Source organism: Idiotropiscis lumnitzeri, chromosome 9 (assembly GCF_059441095.1).
Source record: "Idiotropiscis lumnitzeri isolate Australia: NSW breed Sydney's pygmy pipehorse chromosome 9, RoL_Ilum_1.0, whole genome shotgun sequence".
Lineage (NCBI taxonomy): Eukaryota > Metazoa > Chordata > Actinopteri > Syngnathiformes > Syngnathidae > Idiotropiscis > Idiotropiscis lumnitzeri.
In genome coordinates this window covers 2,375,001-2,395,632 of record NC_142399.1, presented here as the reverse complement: position 1 = coordinate 2,395,632, position 20,632 = coordinate 2,375,001, and the positions used below count along the sequence as shown (strand labels likewise).

Sequence of the window (20,632 nt, the reverse complement as noted above, 5' to 3'; positions counted from 1 at the left end):
GTGCCCCGCCCACATTTGGAGGCGGGTCACGTGGTCAGCTGGCAGTTTTGTGTTTTTTGCAAACCAGACGAAGTTCAGTTTCCTGTTTGTGAATATTTTTGTCATTGAACGCAATGAATAAAGTGTATTTGGCGGGGCATGGACGCCGTGGAAGGCAGCTGGTCAGTTCCGGGCTGTTTGCAAGCGGAAGCCGTCAACGCGTCAAGTCGAAAGAATGATTCGGAGAACGGCGAGTCCACACGGATCGAGTCGCTGCTGGTGGTGCTCCTGGTGCTGATGTGTCTGGGTTCGGTCACAGGTACCGCACATTTTGATCAGATTTTTTTTCTTTACTTTCTGCGTGCAATAATGTTGCAGGACTAAATGTTGTCTTAAGTAATTGTGAACTGTCAAATTATAAATGCTCCAGTCCTCGCATTGAATGGTGCACTCCGTGGTATGTATATAAAATCGTTTTAGCTTTAGTTGGTAAGGATACTTTTAATTTCAATTAGTTTTTTTTTTTAACCTGATTAAAAAATGAAATTAGTTATTACTCCACATTATTTTTTTCCAACGGAGAATTAAAACGAGCATGATCAAAATCATGCTCTTAACCCTTGTTTGCTATAGATAACACAATTGATTGTCTTCTCTCAATTGTGTTACGTAGAAACCTTCTGAAATTTTTTTACATAATTTTTACTCTCATCATTAGAGTAATGAACATTAAGAGACTTCTCAGAATCACTGCAAACTACAACCACAATGCATCTGCAATACTGTCAGTCCAAATTTAGCATTTATATTTGTAAGGCCAGATGTGTGCATGAACATTTTGCATTTTGAGTTGCAAAAATAAAAAATGCAACCAAACAAACGGGTCAATGTTATCCTGAAATGTCCGGTATGGACAATGTGCGTGTCTAAATAGCGTGCCGTGTTTTCTGTCTAGGTAACCTTCTTGTCATTATCCTGGTGGCAGCCACCAAGACTCTCCACCAGATGACATCGGTGTTGATTATGAACTTGGCCATCAGTGACCTCCTGGTGGGCCTCAGCGTCATGCCCTTTGTTGCTTTGTCCATCGTGAAGCCTGGATGGGGCCAATGTTTTGTAAGAAATTTTTTGGACTCGCCACCGCCTCCGCCACCTTATGACTTCATTCTTTTTTGTTCTACCTTAACAGAACCTGTGTTTATTTGTGGCCTACACCTCCTCTGTCTACTGCACAGTGTCCGTTCTCACACTGGCTGCCATCGCGATAGATCGCTACCACTCCATCATGGACTGCATGCGCTACAGCTCCCACTGCACCCTGTGGAGGATGTGCTCGGTGGTGGTGTGGATCTGGCTGCAAGCCATGGCAACCAGTTGCCCCCCACTGCTGGGCTGGAGCTCTGTGGTCTATGCGCCTCCCATGTACAGTTGTGCAGTGGACTGGGCCAGCAGTCCCAGCTACACGGCCACCGTGACCAGCCTCTCCTACCTCACGCCTGCCATCATCATCCTCGTCTGCTACGTGAACATCATCAAGGTGGCCCGCAACCACGCAAAGAGGATTCACATCTTGGAGGACTCGGTTCAACGCAGTAGGGATCCAAACTCCTCGTTGGCTTCTTTGCACAGCCCCTCCACGCTGGTCTATCATCTAAGTGGACAGTATGTGTCGGAGTTTGTGTCTCCTCACCAAACTTCCTCCACTGGGGTCTTGTCTGCATTTTCATCGCCCAAGACCCCGCAGCAGTCGCAGCAGCACCATCAAGGAGTTGCTCGTCTCTTTCTGGTCATCTTAGCCTTCTTCCTGTGCTGGACCCCCTACATCGGGGTCGCTCTCATTCAGGCCACAGAAGCAGCAATCTCTGGTGAAGCCTCCCTGGTGCCTCCTTCCGCTCTGACCGTCTCGTACTTTCTGGTGCTGCTCAACTCCGATTTCAACCCTCTGCTCTACGCTCTGCTCAGCAAGCGCTTCCAGGCAGCTCTGCGCAGACTTAGGGAGAAGCTGAGCGCTGGAATGGGGAGTGTGGTCAGTATGGAAGGGGAGATGAACCCCTGCAGCCTCAGCACCCCCCATCCCGGGGCGAACTCCAGCTCGGAGACCTCGCAGTATTGCGCTCCGGTTTTCACCATCAGTACGGACTTTGAGCATCATTCCAGTGAAAATGTTTGCAAAACGTGTCTCCGTGAAGAAGCCACCCCATCATGCTTCACTTGTCAAGACTCCAGTGGGGGCATGAAGGTGGATTGCCTGCAGGTGCCCTGTCGGACACTAGAGGGCGGCAAACTACCATTTTCTGCTTTGAGTGTGGCGCAAAGGGCCACTTCTGTTTATGGCCAGATTACGGTGAAAGTAGAGCATGCCCCATCAGAAAACTTTCTTGTCACATAAACAATTTGTTTATAAGTCAGGGGTTAAATGAGACAAATTAGTCCCTGCTGAATTTAATAATGACATTTGACCCAACATGGATGTGTTGGTCCAAAATTTATGACTTCCGGATCAAGGGACAAAAATGACCACAGACTCGCTCGTAAATCTTTCAGGGAGCCTTTCGAGAAGAGTGTGAAAGCTCTCATAGCTCCTGATGTTCTTCCATTTTTATTGTCTGTAAACGTAAGCGTTCATATAGTGTAAATGGTTAAACTAATGTTATTGTTGATGTGAAGTATGAAACAAGTCACCGAAATGCTTCATCTAAAAACCTTTTCAGTCGTTTCACATTGGCAAGAAGAAACCAAACCCGGACAATGGATGTATTGAAAAGTAATCTTTTATGAAGTATATGTGAATATACTTGAAGACCCCGCTCACCCACACCATCATTTGATAATCACACCTCCCATACTCCTTCCTCAAACGTTATAATCATACAGTTTGTTGCATCTCAGTGTATAAAAAAATCATCATTCCTTACAAAGGTTTACATTTATGTCTAGCAATAATTCCAGAGGAATAGAATATTCTTGTTGATTGTCATTGAGAATGACAATGAGAAACGGTGCTCATGTACGCTGCGGTGAAAACAAAGAAGGCAGTGAAGTGGTCTCAATAACTGTGATGTCGTCACCGTCTCAACAGCAGCCAGATGTAATAAATTTAAAAAAAAATCTATGAAAGGTACGTCGTTAAGATGTCGAAAGCAAATGTAGACTGCAGAAGTTGTGGTGGCGCTGTAAAAAGCAGATTGCACGTAGTGATATTCATACATTCACAACAAGGCAGTTTCCAGCTCTTCACTCAAGGCTCAGTTTCATCTTCAACGCTAACTTGCCTCAAGTATCATAAACAACAACAAAAACATAGCTCATGTGTCTCCAAGTTACACCCGACCAGCCACAGCTTGAGGTACACGTCATCAAATTAGATCCAATGCAAAAGCTGTCTTGTACGCACAAATTGTTTTCTTCATGCTAGGGGGGGGCGTCACAAAAAAATAATTGAGAAGCAGTGCACTAAATAGATGCTCTACACCCTCTGCAATTTGATCAATTAATGCTCCCTTTGATTCTGCCTTTTGATAGAGATCTAATTCAAAATTACAAATGCTAAAGATGTAGTTTTACACCACTGTAAACTACATCTACAATAATAAACATATTTTTGATGCCTCTTTTGCGGCGTCAATCTTTAATATAACTCCTGGATTGGATCTCATTTGATAGTGAATTGTGTACCTAATGAAATGTCCGGTAAAAGTGTCCTTTCATTGGTAAAGTAGAAAACCCATCTATCGACGGCATATAAAAATGAGATAGTTGCAATTTGCTTCAAATAACTTAATTGTGTTTGGATCGAATGACGGAAATCCATACGAGGGACTCCATGTAGTTCTGTTCACAGTGAATCGAATTGCTTTCAACCAAAGGTCACAATACGTAAACGACTAAAACCTTGAGCAAGTTTGCTGAACTTGAAGCCGTCTCACGTCATGACAATCCAAGCTAATCATGCATTGCACATTCTCCTTTTCAGAGCTCTCCACTGGACTGCCAGCCGGATCGGCGGGTGTCGCCACTTCCATTTTCAGAGTAGTTGCATCTTAGCCCCGGGGACAGCACAAGAATGCAGGAGGCCAATCAGAGCGGTCGAAAAAAAAAGGCTTTGGATGGCGCGAGGTGCAGTAACAGCATGTTGAGCTCACACTGAGCCTCGCATGTCCACACGGGCCCGTTGACACCGCGTGAGCACATCGGGTCGGCAGGTGTGAACGACCGTGCAAAGGAGGAAGGAATCTGTCATGACACCTGAGAGATGCCACTCGGGCTTCCCGTTATTTTGTAGGCGTTCTTCTTTGGATTGTTAAACATGTGTTTTGTCTCAAAGCCAGCCATGTCCACATGTGACCGAATTTCTTCCCCAAAAAACTTGCCATGTCTTCCCAGGCGAAGGATGTGGTGAGTATTGGAAAAATTGAGAACAGGTACAGCTGTAACTTTGTAATACCTGATTATATTTAAGTTAGGAGGGTAAATATAGTCCATGCATCAACCCAATGATGGTACGCAATCTTCTCTTCCTGGTTTTACATATTACAGACCAAAGTTCACATCCAAGGAGGCCATGAAAATAATCCCACCCGTTGTGATTCACATCCCATGGCTCCGGTCAGCGTGAAAATGTGGACATGGAGGTCCTGGCTCGGCCCCTCCAGCTGAGCCCCGTGGAGGCCCCCGCCTCGGCGCCGCCCTCGGCCGGCTCGTCACGTTTGCGCAGCTTGGTGCTGAGGCGGATGATGCACTTGTCCCAGTCCTCTGGAAGGAGCAACATGAGAAAACCCAGACAGATGATGGAGACGGCGATGAGGCGCACCGTGTTGAAATTGATCTCACAAGTGTAGAAGTCCACCACTGGTAAAGGTGAGAAGGAGAAAAAAAAACTGTCATGAGACATTTAGAAATATAAAGTGCTGTCACAATGTAGTTTAATGTAGCTGCTGGCCTAGAACTACCTCAAACATTTTAGACTTTAAATTTTTCACCTTGAAAGAGAAATAAAAATATAAATATCCTATGAGAATGTCGGTTTCAGAAACTGTTGACCCCAAACCTCTCAGGACCTTCATGCAGTTTCTAGGCCAACATGTTCTCTGGAGTCGTCACTAAATATCAAATGACGACATATTTGATTTCTACTACAAAACTTACTGGCATTGACGGGAACACTTAAGACGATGCCAAGGGAGATAGAAGTTGGATATGTTATGGCGATGCCGAAGTTGACCAGAATGTTGAAAGCTGTGTGAACAAGCAGAATGAGAGCAGCGGTATTTACAGTAAAGCGCGATAATAGATGACAAGATCGCAGAGATTTAATTTACCAAAAAGCAGGGCCGCAACCCCACACAGGTAGCCCCAGGGGATGTCACCTGCCGATTCAATGTATTCCACTCGGGTGAAATATAAGACGACGGGCACGATGCTGATAAAAACAAAGTTGGCGCCTCCCACGATGGTCAGAAAAAGTGCAGCCTCCCCGAATTTGGCACTGCCTAGGACCATCTTGAAGAGAACCTGGCGGGAGGGTGAAGAGTTACTCATGAATGCACACCATGTGACCTTCATTAAACACAAATTGTTGCACTCAAACTTGATGAGTCAGCTGAGATATAAATAAATATATACTGAATTCCATGTTAAATTTACGATGTCACGGTATATATATATATATATATATATATATATTAGTGACAAACCTCTATTGGAACTCAGAGTGTTCAGGTGTACCTAATGAAATGACCATTCAATGTGCATTGCAATCCTACCTTATACAGTGCAGACATGGACGCTGAAGTCACGACCAGAGTGATGCCAATGACCGAGTGGCTGTGGAATCCATCAGCGTAGGTCATCATGACGATGCCTGCAATGGCCAAGATGGCCGCCACTATCTGGAGACAGAGGGAGACGATTAAGAACATGGCGTTCACAGCATGGCGACTTTTTGACCGCTGCTGCAGAGGGCCTCCTCTTTGTTGGGCGCTAAGTGATGCATGAGCTTCATTTCAAAGGCAGCAGATAAAACAACTGCGGTCTTCTAGAACGTGGTTGTCTCCCATTGATTTTCCACTGCAAGCCGTCGCGCCAAAAGAAGGAAGCTCACTGTCCTCAGAAAACCTCAAAGTCATGCACCATAATTCCAAGATGCTATGTTTTTTTTTAGTTTTTTTTTACAAGCCTCGCTGTTATAAAGCTAGCAAGCAGGCATGGGTCCAGTTTAGTGGATTACTTGTGCATTAAGGAGGTGTCAGGAAGATAAACGGGCAGTGTGTTTGCGCCGGGCCCAAGCCCTCCGAACGTCCCTCCCAGACCTGGCACCTTTGACAAAATGGTTCTCTCAGCACTGCAGGCCGCCTGTCAATCGAGACGGAGGGTTGTTGCCAAATGCAAGGTCAACAACCTCGTACTATAATGCAGTACTTTATTTTGTTTTGGGTTTTTTTTTTCAGACATGTCAGCACTGCATTGTGGGAGATCAAAGAGGGGATCAGATCATGACTCCATCAAAGCCTCCACGGTAATTCACATTTATTTAGAGCGTATATTGACTGCATGTAAAACAATGAAATTTTGACATTCTTTATCATTTTTTTTATCATGTGGTTTCACACAATAGCATCTAATAATTTAAACAAAAACCAAAAAAAATATTGTATCGGCATATTGTCCTGTGAAAAACACATATGTCCAATTTAGTCTTTTTTTTTTTTTTACATTTTCACACCTGTGACGCGGAAACCTCATTAACATATATATTTTTTTTAATCTGAAAAAAGACGGACATGAATGTTTTTCACAGGACAGCAACGATATTTTTGTAAAATAAATAAAAAATAAGATACACGATAATGAATGAGACTACATATAAGTTCCTTTTTGAATAGTAAAACCCGCTTGTACATATTTTATTATATGTATTTATGTTGGTTACGAACATCAATGTATTCTTTAGTTTATGTTCGAGGAAATGCAAATAATCACACTGTAGATATTGTAATATATTTTCACATGAATACTGAGCGCAATACATCGGAACAACTGAACGTGAGTCTGAGCCTATTGAATCATAAATGTTCAAATTAATGGACAAAGCTTTCACATTATCCAACACATTTATCGCAAATAAATAAAGTTACAAAATCCATTCTCAGTCATGTGGACAATTTTTCAAATTTCTAACAAAACATAAAAAACAACATTGTATTTTGTGAGATGAGAGTCTAGTAGCAATCATAAATGTTGAATTTTCGGGTCATTGTGCCCACGCAATGAACTCCCACACATTCCAATTGGCAGTACGACACAATCGGCTCGAGCCGTCCGCGAAAACACACCATCGCAGCATCACAGAGGGATGATGTAGCGTCTCTCTGCTCGTGCACGCTCATGACAAACGGGTCCAGCGTCCCCTGCATTGCTGCAGACATCCGAACTCTGCAATGTGTACCTCCAAAGATAGACAAGAAAGAGGCTGCGGGTGGGAGCGGCAAAGAAGCAGGATTAGATCTGGCTTTGCGTCTTATGGAGGCCTTTCATCGCGCATAATGGCAAGACGGAGAGATGTTTGAGTGGGTGTGCGAAGGCAACAGAAAAAAAGGAGGAGAGGGATCCATTCTGCAGAGGACGTGTGCGCGAAGCAAAGACGTTCCCTCACTGAGCTAAATCTTTCCACTACTCTCGCTAAAACACACAAAGACATGCATGGTAACACACTGCAACATGTTGCTGCTGTGGATTCTGCGTATTTAGTCGATGAGGACCAAATGACCAAATCTGGTTCCACCTCGCTAATACTTTATGTATTTCCATTTTTTTTTTTATCCCAGATTTCAAATTAGTGCTTAAAAAGCGCTGTTCATCAATCGTTTTATTGTCCTGGCACACAAAATGACCCAAACGTGAACTCACCCTGACGCCCATGAAGCGGTCTCGCAGTACAATCCAAGAGAGCAGGAAGACGAAGGCCTTGTTACAACAAAAGAGCGCCGACACGTCGGTTGTGTTGATCTTCCTGAGGGCCTGCAGGTACAAGTAGTTGGTGAGGATCCACAGCAGGCCGAAGGGGGCCACCTTGGTGAAGAACACCTTGGGGGTCAGCCCGTCGTCCCCGAAAAAGCGACAACACTCCCTACGCAGACGCAAGACGGGGAGAAAATTACATTCAATAAGTACAAGCGACAAATGATATAATGTAGTGCAGGAGAGGTCCATAACCACCGGGGTGCGGACCGGTACGCAAATAAGGAAAAAAAAACGTACAATACTTCCGTTTTTTTGTTTTATTATTTGAGGCTAAAAAATATTTTATTTTGAAAAGTGACAGGCTTCTCTCCGTTATATCCATCTATGGTGGAATCGTACAGGTTTTACAGGATTAGATATTAGTAGGATTTTGAATATCTGCCAACAATAAAAAGAAAATTTAAGGAAAAAAAAAACATAGCATTTTACCGATTCATTTGTTCAGGCTTGTTTTGATAGAAACATCCTTAACACCACCAAAGATTATGCATTTAGCCTCACATTTAATTTTTCAAATATTTTTTTAACTCTCTGTGGAAAAGGCAAGTTTATCACTATAAACGTAAAAAGAACAACCTCAGTTGATCTTTCCGCTACTCCGAATCATCGTTGGTGTTTAGTTCTTAATGCATTTTGCCGCAGCCCAGCGGAGGTAGATAATTGGCGAGCTGCGGAAAATGCTGACTAACATTTCTGACTGAGCGGGGAGGCCTTTGAGGTTTCCTGGCTCTGATTGTTGAACAACACTTTTGGGTGAAGCTCCCGCAAAGGAGTGGTGGCGTACCGCCAATAAAACAATCGCGTCCTTGAAGGAAGGGCACATGATGTTTTAAGAACTTCCGTTGCCTTGTGGCACCAAAGGGTCTGACGAACTTGAGTTAATCGAACGTGCGTGTGCGCCCATGTCCGTTCCGTCTGACGGTAGGAGGGAGGAAGGAAGGAAGGTGTGAAGTGAAACATCCTTCAATAGAAGGAGTTGTCAATCAAAGCCATCACTTCTGCCCAACGTTGGTGGCATCTCAGGGGCTTTTTGAAAAAAAAAGTGCAATTAAGTAGCAATTAAAGTTTGCAGTTGGGTTAATTGACTATAAATTATTCATAGATGTGAACGTGAGCGTGATTGTTTTACCTGAATTAAATTGGTGTCATATCAATTATAAATTATTATTTTAATGTAATAATATTGATTATATATATATATATATATATATATATTTACACCATATGGAAATCGTCTGTTCCTCTTTGGCTCCGGGGTTGCCACACTTAATCATCCTCTTCCATCTCTCCCTGTCATCAGCATCTTGTGCTCCCTCGCCGCATCCATAAATCTCTTCATTGGTCTTTTTTGCCTCCTACCTGGCGGTTCCGTTTCCAGCATCCTCCTACCCATATGTCCCTCTTTCCTCACCGGCAAATAACCAAACCGTATCAATCCGGAGTTTCGAGCTTTGTCTCCAAACCGTCCGGCAGCTTCAACGCTGCCACATGCAACTCTGTCTCTAGCGATTCCTACGATTTCCAACACGGCTGGTCGACTGTTCTATCAAATTTTCATTTAAACTCGTCTCTTAATTCTCCTTTTCACACTTCTCACTCGGAACATGAAATCCCGAGTACTTGAACTCCCGCTGCACCTTCGCAACGTCTATTTCTTGTAACCTTTCCATTGCACTGGCCTCCCTTTTATTCACACGCATATGACTAACCTTCATTTCTGATCTCCCCAGCGACAATAAAAACTGTAATATACATGCCAGTCCGATCGTCTGTAAAACAAAAAAGAAACGCGACATGAATGCACAAGACCGGCGGGGCAGCAGCGGGACGGAGCAGATGCTTTGTGAAGAAGGGCGCTGAAGGTCAAATACTTTGGTTGTGCTGCCTCAGCAATGGTTAGATCGGATCCAAAGATTCTAATGGCTTGCCATCGGTAGAAAATTTCACTTCAGACAAAGCAGTTCATCAATGAAGCAAGTGTTTATAAAGTTGAACAACATTGCATAAAACAGCAAGGATGAGTTTTATATTCCGAATAAACGGTCAAAGTTTTCCACAGGCGCATAGTAGTGATGGGAAAATGAAGCTTCAAATCTGCTTCATGAACCAGTTGTCGTATTTTTGGAGTCCAGTAGATGGCACTCTCTGTTCAACATTGGGCTGAAAGCGCACATTTAAAACCCTTCATTTAAACCAACAGTGCCATCTAGAGGACATAAAAATACAACAACTGGTTCATGAAGCACATTTGAAGCTTCATTTTCCCATCACTAGCGAATAGCCTCTTCTAGAAAGTCACGCACGCATTTATTTCAGTGTTTTTTTTTTTCTTTTATAATTTCAACATGTCACTTTCTTTTTTTTTTTTTCATGTTATGTTTTGTGCTGTCACCTTAATCGCTGTCGGGCCGTTTGCCTTTCCGGACTCTTGCACAGGTGGCCGACGTAGTAGAGCGGGAAGAAGAGGCAATTCCAAGTGGTGGCAAACCAAGTGAGGGTGAAAGGGGCGTCAAAGTGATCAAAGGTCAGCTTGGCCAGCTGGGTGGAGCCTGCCCATGACGAGCAGACGCACATGACCATGGCGACTCCCCACAGGGCCTTCTGCACCTGCACCGCCGTTATCCGGATGCAGCAGTGCAACTTCCGCCTGGAGGAGCTCGATTCCGGACCGGCCGTGCCCGCCGTCGACGGCACATCTGGGCCGCTGTGCGCAACGTGCTCCCTGGGCCGCTCTTCCCCTGAAAGTTTCAGTGTGCACAAGTTAACATCTGCTCTCTGGAATTTGCAAATGTAAATTTCTTGAACTGGTAAGTAGCATCACGTGCTTTCCACACATATGTTATTCATTACTGTACTATTTGGCAATTATTAGTTCATATATTCTCCATACAAATGGTCCGTATTGCAAACATTTGGACAGAAATGGTCTTCATTAAAACTCATTCGCTGCCATTGACGGATATAGAAGCCAAAAAGTACATTAATTTTACCGGGGCTGGCAGTGCAGGATTTAAGCATGAATTCATTCTTCGTAAGGGAACTCTTTTTATTTAGTGAACGACAACTTATTACGTTGTATATTAAATTAAAAAAAATAAATGTCCTGTGTGGGATTGCAGTTCAACATGTCCTGTCCTATACTGTCTAAAAATAGTTGCTGTCACGCAGTAATTGGCGTCGGTAATCAATCAGACGTCTGAGTTCAAACGGAACTGATCCAATATGACAGGCTGTCGCCAAACGGAGGGCAGGAGAGGCTAACTTCGGAATACTGAGTGCAAGCCTGCTGTGATGTGTGGGATTGTTTGGTGTGGATCACATTGCAAGGAGCGAAGGTCACTCTACATTTAAATCCTGATAACATGTCAAGAAAGTCCACTTTTAAGTTTAGACAATTTTTCTGGAATGAAGTTACTAAATTCTGAAAGCAAAAATTGGCATCGCATTTGACACTTTTTCATTGCGGTTTCTGTCATATTTTTTACAAGTAAAAACAAAGATTTTTTTTTTATTCTGACTTTTGAGTATTTCTGTCCAACATTCACAGCCGAACATTATTTGTTTTGAGCGACACTTAACAACTCAACTTTCACTGTCGCGGTTGTTACTTTTCTTCTTGAAGCCTCCATGATGATTTGAAAGTTCTAAGAAGCAACTTGGCTAAAGTAGCAACTCCCATTAGCGAAAGGAACAGCTCATGATCCAAAGCATACCACATCATGTTTATATAACAATCTCATTCTTTTTTTTTTTGTTTAACTTTATGGGACGCTATAACAACAATCCATGTTAAGACATTTTAAAGGACTTCCTAATCAACAGTGAAATAAGAATTTGATCAGTCTTTCTGGAATGATTGATCTATTAAGACAAGCACTGAATACAAGCAAAAAGGCTTCCTCTGTTGGCATACTAAAACCACATGCAGCAATCCCTTCTGCAACAGTTAGAAAAACAGAGCTGTAAAAAGCAAGGCAACTTTGTGGATAATAAATAATGAAGCGCAAAATCTCCAGCAGCTCCTCTGCTGCAAGTTAAAAATGAAAGCTTCCCCTAGTGGGGCTTCCGGAGGTAATGATGTGCCTTGTGCACCGTAATCTGCCTGACTGGAATAGAAAGCATACTTTCAAAAAAAAAAGCCTCCGTGAGAGATTTGTGTATTTTATTGATTATTACAATACACAACAATTCAAAGATTCATTTAAGCACCAAAGTGTTTTTAAAACCTACTTGCACAAATACTGCACATCTCATCGCCGTCTAACTTTCTTGTGTACATATGCAAATATGCGTCTTCACCTCATACGAGAGATACGCTGCGAATGAGAGACATCGTTCGTCGGCCGCTGAAAGGGTTGGTTCTTGGTGGTCGCCCCGCACGTGACCTTGCCAGGCGCTCTCATCACATCACAGATGAATTTCCTATCGCTTTCCATGCTCATGCTCCCGACTTCCCCGGCCGGCCTCGCCGTGCTCAATGAACGCACCCGAGAGAGGCTCTCCGTTTATGCCGACCCAAGTGATGCAATGGAATGAAATTCCATTGTGCTTTTTGGGCGGGAGACAATGTTGAAGAAAAATCCCCGAGGCCGCATTCGAGCGGCAATGAAAGCTGATTCGAGGAGAATTAAGTTTCTCTATTCTGAGCTCCCACAGCGCTTTGTTTCACGCTGAAGGTCATGTCTTGTTTATGCCAGACTACTTCTCGTCCTTCCCGGCATTCCGTGGCACATTTTGTGGACCCGCATGCTGCCGTTTAATCCTTCCAATCCAGCGATAGAGACGCTTGTTCTTGTTTTTTTTTTTTTTATTGTCACGAAGCATGTGCTCCTCACGCTCATTATATTATCGTATGAACAAATCAACAGCTGATGAAATAGCCGAGACGACATCGTATCCTCATGTGTCATCCCTCAGATGCGAGGACTCAATTATTTAAGGAGGCCGCACGACTTTTACACTTTTACACTTGGCCTGACAGTGACTAATGTTGTAACAAGCGCGAGTAGCAGGAGTGAAGCATTAGTGCATGTGTGTGCATGTGTGTGTGTGCGTGTGTGTGTGCGTGCACGTGAGAGCGAGCTAATGACATTAGGAGCCATTACCTCCATGACAGAGCATCTACTCCTTTAGCGGCATGATGAACTGTAAGTGCTTCTTCACCTTTATCACATTTGCATCCAAGGTTGTGATCAAGGTCGACGAAAAAGCTGCAGTGGTGGAAAAGTGGATCGAAAATGCTCGCAAAGGTAAGACTTCAACGAATAATTCTTCATGTCAAATATTTGACGACAGCGTCAACAATGAATTTAATCTTCTTCAAAAATTCAATGATGTCGGATCCATCTCAAGCGAGAGGCCTTTTTCATTTTTAATACTTGATTATGTGATCTAAAAAAGGAAGGTCGTTCTAAATGTCTGTAGTAACCTCTCTGACGGTTCTCAGATGATCGAACTGTTAAGGATCAATGTTGGATATTAATAGAAAATCCCAATTCACTTTTAATTATATTGAACGCAAAATAATTGATGATGTCTATTTACCTCTTTAAAGGTCACGTTTCTCTGATCTTGATCCTTATACATTTTGAACGGATTTGGCACAACCTTCCAACTTTGCAATGTCATTCTAATTCACGAACTACATGAAATTTGATTATTTAACAGAAAATGATTGAGGCTTTGAGATCAACAAGTAGACTTGGTAAATATTACTGTCTTTGTTCAGCACTTTGGTAAATTGATCAATTATTAGTAATGCGGCTTTTACTATAATGATGCACAATGCTTGACGAAATATTTTCCAAAACACATTTACTAACATTCATTTTCTTAGTCTGAAAATGTCAAAATAAAAGATCAAATTTTTTGGAATCCATCAAACATAATATGAGCATTTTCCTCTTGATGCCCTTTGACCTTTGTCGCATAACAAACCTTGTTTATTGTGCCCTCAAAAGTGAAACACAAGTTGTTAACAGGCCAGCAGGAAACATGAGGAGAGTGTTTGGCATCTTTCAGACGAGCCCTGACGGCTGCACGCACTCACATTGTCACCCTGACAACACGGATGCGTGAAGGCCACCAACATTCCAAGGCTACAAGACAAAGGGACGTATTTGACCCGATATCTGCATCTTTAATAGAAATTGGACTCTTAATACTTTGTCTGTATCTCTAATGACAGTAAACAGCTCACAACAACGAAGCAGTCTGATTAGCATTTACTCGACTGTAGATTTATCTGCATTAACAAACCTATCAACCCCCCCCCACCCCCACCCCCTCCTTTTTTTTTTTTTTTCGCCATTTCACTTCACGCTCCCCTGCTTCCAATTCCCAGGCGTTTCTCTGGCCCACCCTGCAGTGTCTGCAGTGCAGATCTCTCCTGCTGATAGCTGCAAGTCCAAGAACGATGCCAGCAGAGCCCGACCCGACTGCTTCCACTTAGAATTCCTCCTTGCATCCGACAGATGTGTCCAGCTTTTTTCTACCTTTGTTTGCTCGCAGAAAGAAATGTAATACGATTGCAAGGAAGTTTTTCTGGACTACAACTGAGGTGAGGGAGAGGTTGGTGTGTTTATTTGGTGGGACTCTTCTGAGTTAAGAGGAGTGCTGCAGCGCATCAAATTGTGTCATAGCTAAAGTTTATTTATTTATTTATTTTGTTCATAATATGGTGTAGAAAAATGAAACAAGGCTCCACACGCTGGCAAAGTCCGCCTCCTAAGCAAGACTGCCAAGCATCTTCTGATGTTTTATTCTAGGACATTGGCTCTGGAAATGCCGTACGTCTGTAACCTTGTAACCTGAGGAACTCCTTGCAAATGTTTGCGAGCTAAATGACTACGGGACCCACTTTTGGGTCCGGAACCGCCAGTTGAGAATCACTGTTCTGGAAGGCGAACCACATGGCACTTAATTGTTTTAGTGATTTTTGTGTGTGTGTGTGTGTGCACGTCTCAAATTGTGAGGCGGGTACCAATTATGCTTTTATTTTATTTTTTTTCAGCTTTTGTGTCATTCTCGTAGCGCACCAGAACGGCTCCATCTGTCACGCTATAAATGCAAAAAGAATAAACAGCCTCCCTGCTAACATCTTTGACTGAGTTTTTATGATTTTAGGCTTTCGGGTAGTTTTTTTTTCCCTTCCTATCGTCCCAGATGGTATTTTTATACAATATTTTATGTCACACTATGTAATCAAGTTCCTGCAAGGAAAACTCACATCAGGAAGAGCGAGATTAGATTAGTGGATTCTCTGCCGACAAAGCTCAATGTTTGCGTGCATCAAAAGAAAAAGAAAAACACGCCCAAACGAGGGAGTTGATCCATGCCGACGTCGGGCTATGCAATAAATAAAACGCTGCCATTCGATATGACAACGATTCAACTGTCCAATACAGTCTTGCTAACAAATGGCCGTCTACTCCCCACTTTATGAAAATAAAAGCTCGTCCCCTTCAATAACGTAGAATGATTTTCCATGTGATCTTCAAGAACGTTGAATAATGCTCGTAAGAAAAGCAAGTGACTCACCGGAAATCAATTTCTCACCAACAAATCGATATTATGCAACATGAGTTTTGACCCGCAGCCCGGGCGTCATTTAATGGATATCATGCGGTCGAGACAAATGGAGCCCAGTGGGAAGGTTTGATGTGGGGAATTAAGACCGCTCTCCTGAGGGAAACGTCAATCTCACTTCTGTTATGAAGCATAAAATGGATTTTCAAGACACTGCGGGACCTCCAGTGAACTTGGGCTGACATACGAAGAACGCGTCAATTCCCCAAAGACAAAATGGCGAGATAGACTTAAGGAAATCAATAGCAGTGCTGTGTCTGCTGGGATTTGTCACGGGAGCGCTCAGACAACGTCGAGATTACAGAAAATATGCTGGAATCAAATGTGGCTTCTGGTGACAAGAGCTCAGGGTCAAGTCCAATTTTATTGACAGAATTATTTCATCCAGAATGAACATGAACAGAAGCATATAAATCTTAGACATACCAATGCAAAAATAAATAAAAGAAATCTAGTCCCGGTATGATAGCATAGCAGGAATTTGGTGTCACCACGCATCAGGTGTGCCTTGTCATTGATTTAATTAAAAAAAAAATGATAGACCGTTACAAAAAGAGAAACAGAACCATTCTTGCAGTAGCGAAACAAAGGTTCTAAAGTCGTTGTTACATAAGAAGCGGAATCTCTTCTCCCGTGCGATTCGCTCTTCAAAGCTGCTTCCGACCGCTCGCACTAAGTCGTATGCCGCATCCACTCCCTCACGAGCTCAATTCACCGTGCGCCAAACACACATTTCAAAATTCTGTCATTGTTTACCAAATTTGGACAACCGATGCTGTTCATGCTCGGTGATACCAGAAATGATTCATATCTAATGTCATTAAATCAAGCAGTGATTCTTTTTGGGCTTTTCCTCGATTTGATGAGCAAGTATCTAATTATGGACTGAGGTCCAGCTCACCCACACCCGTAAGAAAGACAAGGGTGAAACACTGACAATATTTTGCTCTTCAGTGTCGAAAATTGAAGGCGCATACAAAATGAACCCCATCTATGAATCGAATACGTCATTGAAAAGGCACGCAAAAAGAACAATAAGAATCCTGAGGCGTCAAAACGAAACATCTTCACATTCAAATCCACAGGCCAACTGTCAGGAAAATAAAAAATAAACGTAGATATCAGCCTCCGGATAGTGGAAGATAAAAACAAACATTTGAATGCAGCCGACAGATTTGAATGCTCAACATGGACTGTGTATGAATTTGAAGTCGACCTTCCATCTGTCTTTTTTGTCTTTGCTTTCTGTTTTAATATTAATGAGAGCCCATTTAAGCAGCAGAATAAGTGCCGCCTTTGAAAAAAAATTATTTTGCCCAATAAATTGTAAAATAATATGTGAACAAAACGCCAGCCAGAATGATCGAGCCAAGGTAGTGAGAAAGAGAAAGCCTTTTGAATTGACATAAAAAAACAGAAACGCAGTATATTCCAAGTTTGTTTGATCGTGACTTAACACCTTTGCAGCTGGTCGATGCATTATTGATTCCATTTTTATTCAGATCGAATTTCACATAACTGCAGACGGTGCAACAACAGGAGCCGAGAATTGTCAGCAAGCTTCTCTACAAGGTAACAAGCCCAAGCCGAGCCTGTCAGGACTCCGTTAATGGGTGGGCAACGGGAGGCCCGCGGGCCACACTCTGAGTGGCTTTGTGATTACAAAATAAATGAATAAATACCACAAAAATTCTTCAAAACTCACTGAATTTTCAGTGAGTTGACTTTTGTGGGGAAAAAGTGGCACCAAATTAGTTATTGTACTTAATGTTGGCTTCTTGTTCAGTAGTTTTGTGCCATCCTTGAATTTCTTTCTTTTTTTATGCAAGAGAGTATTTTGCACAGGAATTAAAATGAGTTGCTTGCTTTGTTGTTGGGTTAAGAAAGAGGATCTTTAATACATGCATTGTAAAATGCATTATGAAAAATGAAATATATGAAGAGCATATTTTATCGATAATTGAAATAGCATTTTTTTGTCATACATCTGGTTAGGAAGTGTGTGGTCCAATGTGGCCCCCTCCATCATTTAAGTTGTGCATCTCTGATCAAGGACAATGTAAACAACTCACGTTTTAGTGAATTCTCTTGGGGAGGGAGTGAAGGGGGTCATTTTATATCCAACCATAAACCGTGTCACAAGTTCAGCATGTTTATTCATCTAACGTACTTCCGAAGCACACCCAGGAAGCCCTAAGTGGACTTAATACAAAGCTTACCAGCAGCTATAAACACACACAAATCATTCCCTTCATTTTTTTTTTGGATTCTTCTCTGAGAAGCAAATGAACTTGCTTGTAATGTACTGTGAAATCAGCCGCCTCTTCAACTGTGAATGCATGTTCACTGCAGCAGTCCCGGTCATGTTCCAACACCGGGACATTCCCTCTGAGCTGAAGCTGACAAATACACAGAACACAACACACCTTTTTTTTCTCCAGCGGTAAAGCCTGAGGTGGGATGGCAGTTCGGCAAGTGAACAGAAGTGAAGCTTGGGGGACATGTTAGATGTTAGTGGTGATGCAGCACAACAACAACACGCCACAGGAGGGACGTGTTGTTGCCCTTACTAATCGAAATGTTCAATGTGTGCTCCTGCAGGTACAACAAAGCGGGCACAGAGCCACTCAACTCAGCGATGAAGAATTCTGATTTCTTTGCGTCCTACTGGGGGGCTGCAGACTGAGGAGGGAATCCCTGCTGCAATAACAACCTCCCATGTGGAGCGCAGGTTTGTGTGACGAATGGCGACATTGTGCACACTCGAATGACATCATGCACTTGTCATTCACACTATATCAAGTGTCACTGTTCCATTTCTTGTAATGCCTGAGTAGTGGCAAGGTGCCCTTGAGCAAGATCACCCCCCCCCACAACACCTTTCTGCATGCTAGGGGTCCATATGTCCAAGTAGTATTTGGTCTGATTTCTGTGTTGTTGAAATAGAACTTAAATCGAATTTCTCCTCATGTGCAAATGCTGCAGTTGGCATGCAGTTGAGTTTATCTTAACTCAACAAACACGATTACGTTGTAAACATCTTATTTTCATCATTCTTGTCATAGTATTTGATCTCAGTATTTTGATGCAGTCGTAAATGATTGAATGACCAACGAGTGACTGCAGATTTAATTTAAACTTGTTCTAATGCAGATCTTAAATTCGTATTGTAAAAGTTTTCTTTTAGAAAAAACAAACATAAAAACCAACCGCACCAATAGATGAACCACAGATGGTACTCGTCGGAAGCTTCCCGCCCACGCAACTGCGAACGTGGATTCGTTCCAAGGCGACAAATGGCCAAATTCCTACCTTTCACTTTGGTGAGGGTGAGCACCGGACTGTTGCAGGCGGACAGCGGAGCGACCCTGGCCGAGTGTTTCTTCATGATGCCGAGCTCGGGTGGGGTGAGCTCCGAAACCGCTTCGACTACATCCCTGAAACGTATTTTTATTTTCTTGCCCCGGACTCCGAACCTCTTGACGGGACACTTCACATTCCAGGACCCGGTGTCCTTGCGCCTTCCATCTGTCTAACTCCCCCCCCTCTCTCCTGTTGTAGCGAGCACGCCTTTCACCTCCGAGTAAAGTATCCCCCCACCCGCCCCCCTTCCTCCTCCTCCTCCTCCTCCCCTTCCTCCTCCTCCTCCTCCTCCTCCTCCTCCTCCTCCTCCTCCTCCTCCGTGCCCTCCCTCCCCTAAATGAGTGCGTTCGCCGGGTGCAGGTCTCTCCTCACGTACACTGTACCGTTTGCTGCAATTCGCCCACGTCAGTGCCACCCCCGCACCCCCCCCCCTCCCCCATTCACCCCTGCAAGCACTTCCCAAAACTGGTGAGTCCCCGACAACCCCCTGGAGACCAATCTAATCTTCCATTTGATTTGAGATGTGTGCATAGAGGGCTTGCAAACTTACTGGCAGCACCAAAATAAATAGATAGTCACATTCCACACTTGGACCGTAGAAGTTGAACCCAAAATTTGATGACACTGTTACCGTTACCCCGCACCTGAATAATTGAAAATTCCTCGCACATTTTATAGCATAGCATTTGGCTTAGCTGCTCTATACGAGTGCAAGCTTAGTGATTTCATATTCTGCCATTACAAATGTTAAATTATGATTTGCAAAGGTATTCATTTAGTAGTGGTCGATGTTGTGATTGCAAGATTGTATTGGGGTGATTCTTACTCGAGTAAAAGTTTTTTTTCTTAGCACATCAGGCTCACAATCGGAGTTGTTCTGGGTTTCATAACGATGGATGGAATTTGATCATATTCGAATACGTCGGGGACCGTACAGCATTTCAATGAGCCCCAGTTCCAATCTCTGCAGTGACAAATGTTTTCAGGTGTGCAAGTCCAGTGAGCAGTTACCAATGAAGTGTCTTTGAAGGTCCGCCGTATCAACGATGCTACGCTGACAGCAAGGTGGCAGCCAGTTAAAGGACACTCGGTTGCACTTCACTTATGTCATCCAGCATTTTACTCTTCCCGATTCAACCATATAGATAAATACATCAGTGTCACCCGTACACTGGACCTCTCCGTATTGATCCGAGATGTTTCTTCGTGAGTCAACTTTAATCACAAAAATTCTATACGACCTCAGCTAGTTAAAATTTAAGAGAATACGATCCCCCTGTCCGTAGCTTCTTTTTCCAAGATTTTAGACTGTGAACACGCTGACCTCATGTTCTTCCGCACCAAATTCGACCAACTGTGACTTTATTGAATGCTGGACCAAGTCATGCTCAAACAGAAGGGGGGGTTGCCCCAATAGTGTCCCAAAATGTATCTCAAAGGACAAAAACGATGATTCTAGCCTAACCTATGACTGATGAATGAATCGTTCAAGAGGTGTGTCTCAATATTTTTATTCACAAAGTGTTTGTCTGCGTGTCTGAAGTGACTCGGCACTGTTGTGTGAAAGCCGGCGAGTGTGAGCATGCCTGAAGGAAGCGCCACTGAATAATTCACTGCATAGCCTCACCACACTCGAGAAGCAATCCCCTAACCCCGTCTAACTAGGACAGGGAGCTCGAAAAAG

At 43.2% G+C, this 20,632-nt stretch overlaps 2 protein-coding genes across 10 annotated transcripts in view; one reads left to right on the top strand and one right to left on the bottom strand.

Moving 5' to 3' along the window:
- The first annotated feature begins 126 nt into the window (after window positions 1-126).
- LOC148329812 (G protein-coupled receptor 161) lies at window positions 127-15,094 on the top strand. 9 transcript variants are annotated; one of them, XM_088304456.1, is made up of 8 exons: window positions 127-298; window positions 935-1,095; window positions 1,169-2,005; window positions 3,953-4,836; window positions 6,426-6,493; window positions 10,435-10,522; window positions 10,594-10,805; window positions 13,184-15,094. In XM_088304456.1, the coding sequence occupies exons 1-4, from the start codon at window positions 139-141 to the stop codon at window positions 4,010-4,012; spliced, it is 1,218 nt and encodes a 405-aa protein (XP_088160582.1). In that variant the 5' UTR covers window positions 127-138; the 3' UTR covers window positions 4,013-4,836; window positions 6,426-6,493; window positions 10,435-10,522; window positions 10,594-10,805; window positions 13,184-15,094. The 9 variants fall into 9 exon arrangements, with proteins under 9 accessions (XP_088160582.1, XP_088160581.1, XP_088160579.1 ...); XM_088304455.1 differs by having other exon boundaries at window positions 1,169-2,218; XM_088304453.1 differs by having other exon boundaries at window positions 1,169-2,593.
- slc35f3b (solute carrier family 35 member F3b) overlaps window positions 2,520-20,632 on the bottom strand; it is a 31,813-nt gene continuing 13,700 nt past the window's right edge. Inside the window, exons 3-8 of the mRNA XM_088304447.1 lie at window positions 10,391-10,736; window positions 7,885-8,104; window positions 5,742-5,867; window positions 5,298-5,490; window positions 5,125-5,214; window positions 2,520-4,827 (exon numbers count right to left, since the gene is read on the bottom strand). Of these exons, the coding sequence (XP_088160573.1) occupies window positions 4,586-4,827; window positions 5,125-5,214; window positions 5,298-5,490; window positions 5,742-5,867; window positions 7,885-8,104; window positions 10,391-10,736 (1,217 nt within the window). The 3' untranslated portion in view covers window positions 2,520-4,585. The remainder of the gene's footprint in view (window positions 4,828-5,124; window positions 5,215-5,297; window positions 5,491-5,741; window positions 5,868-7,884; window positions 8,105-10,390; window positions 10,737-20,632) is intronic.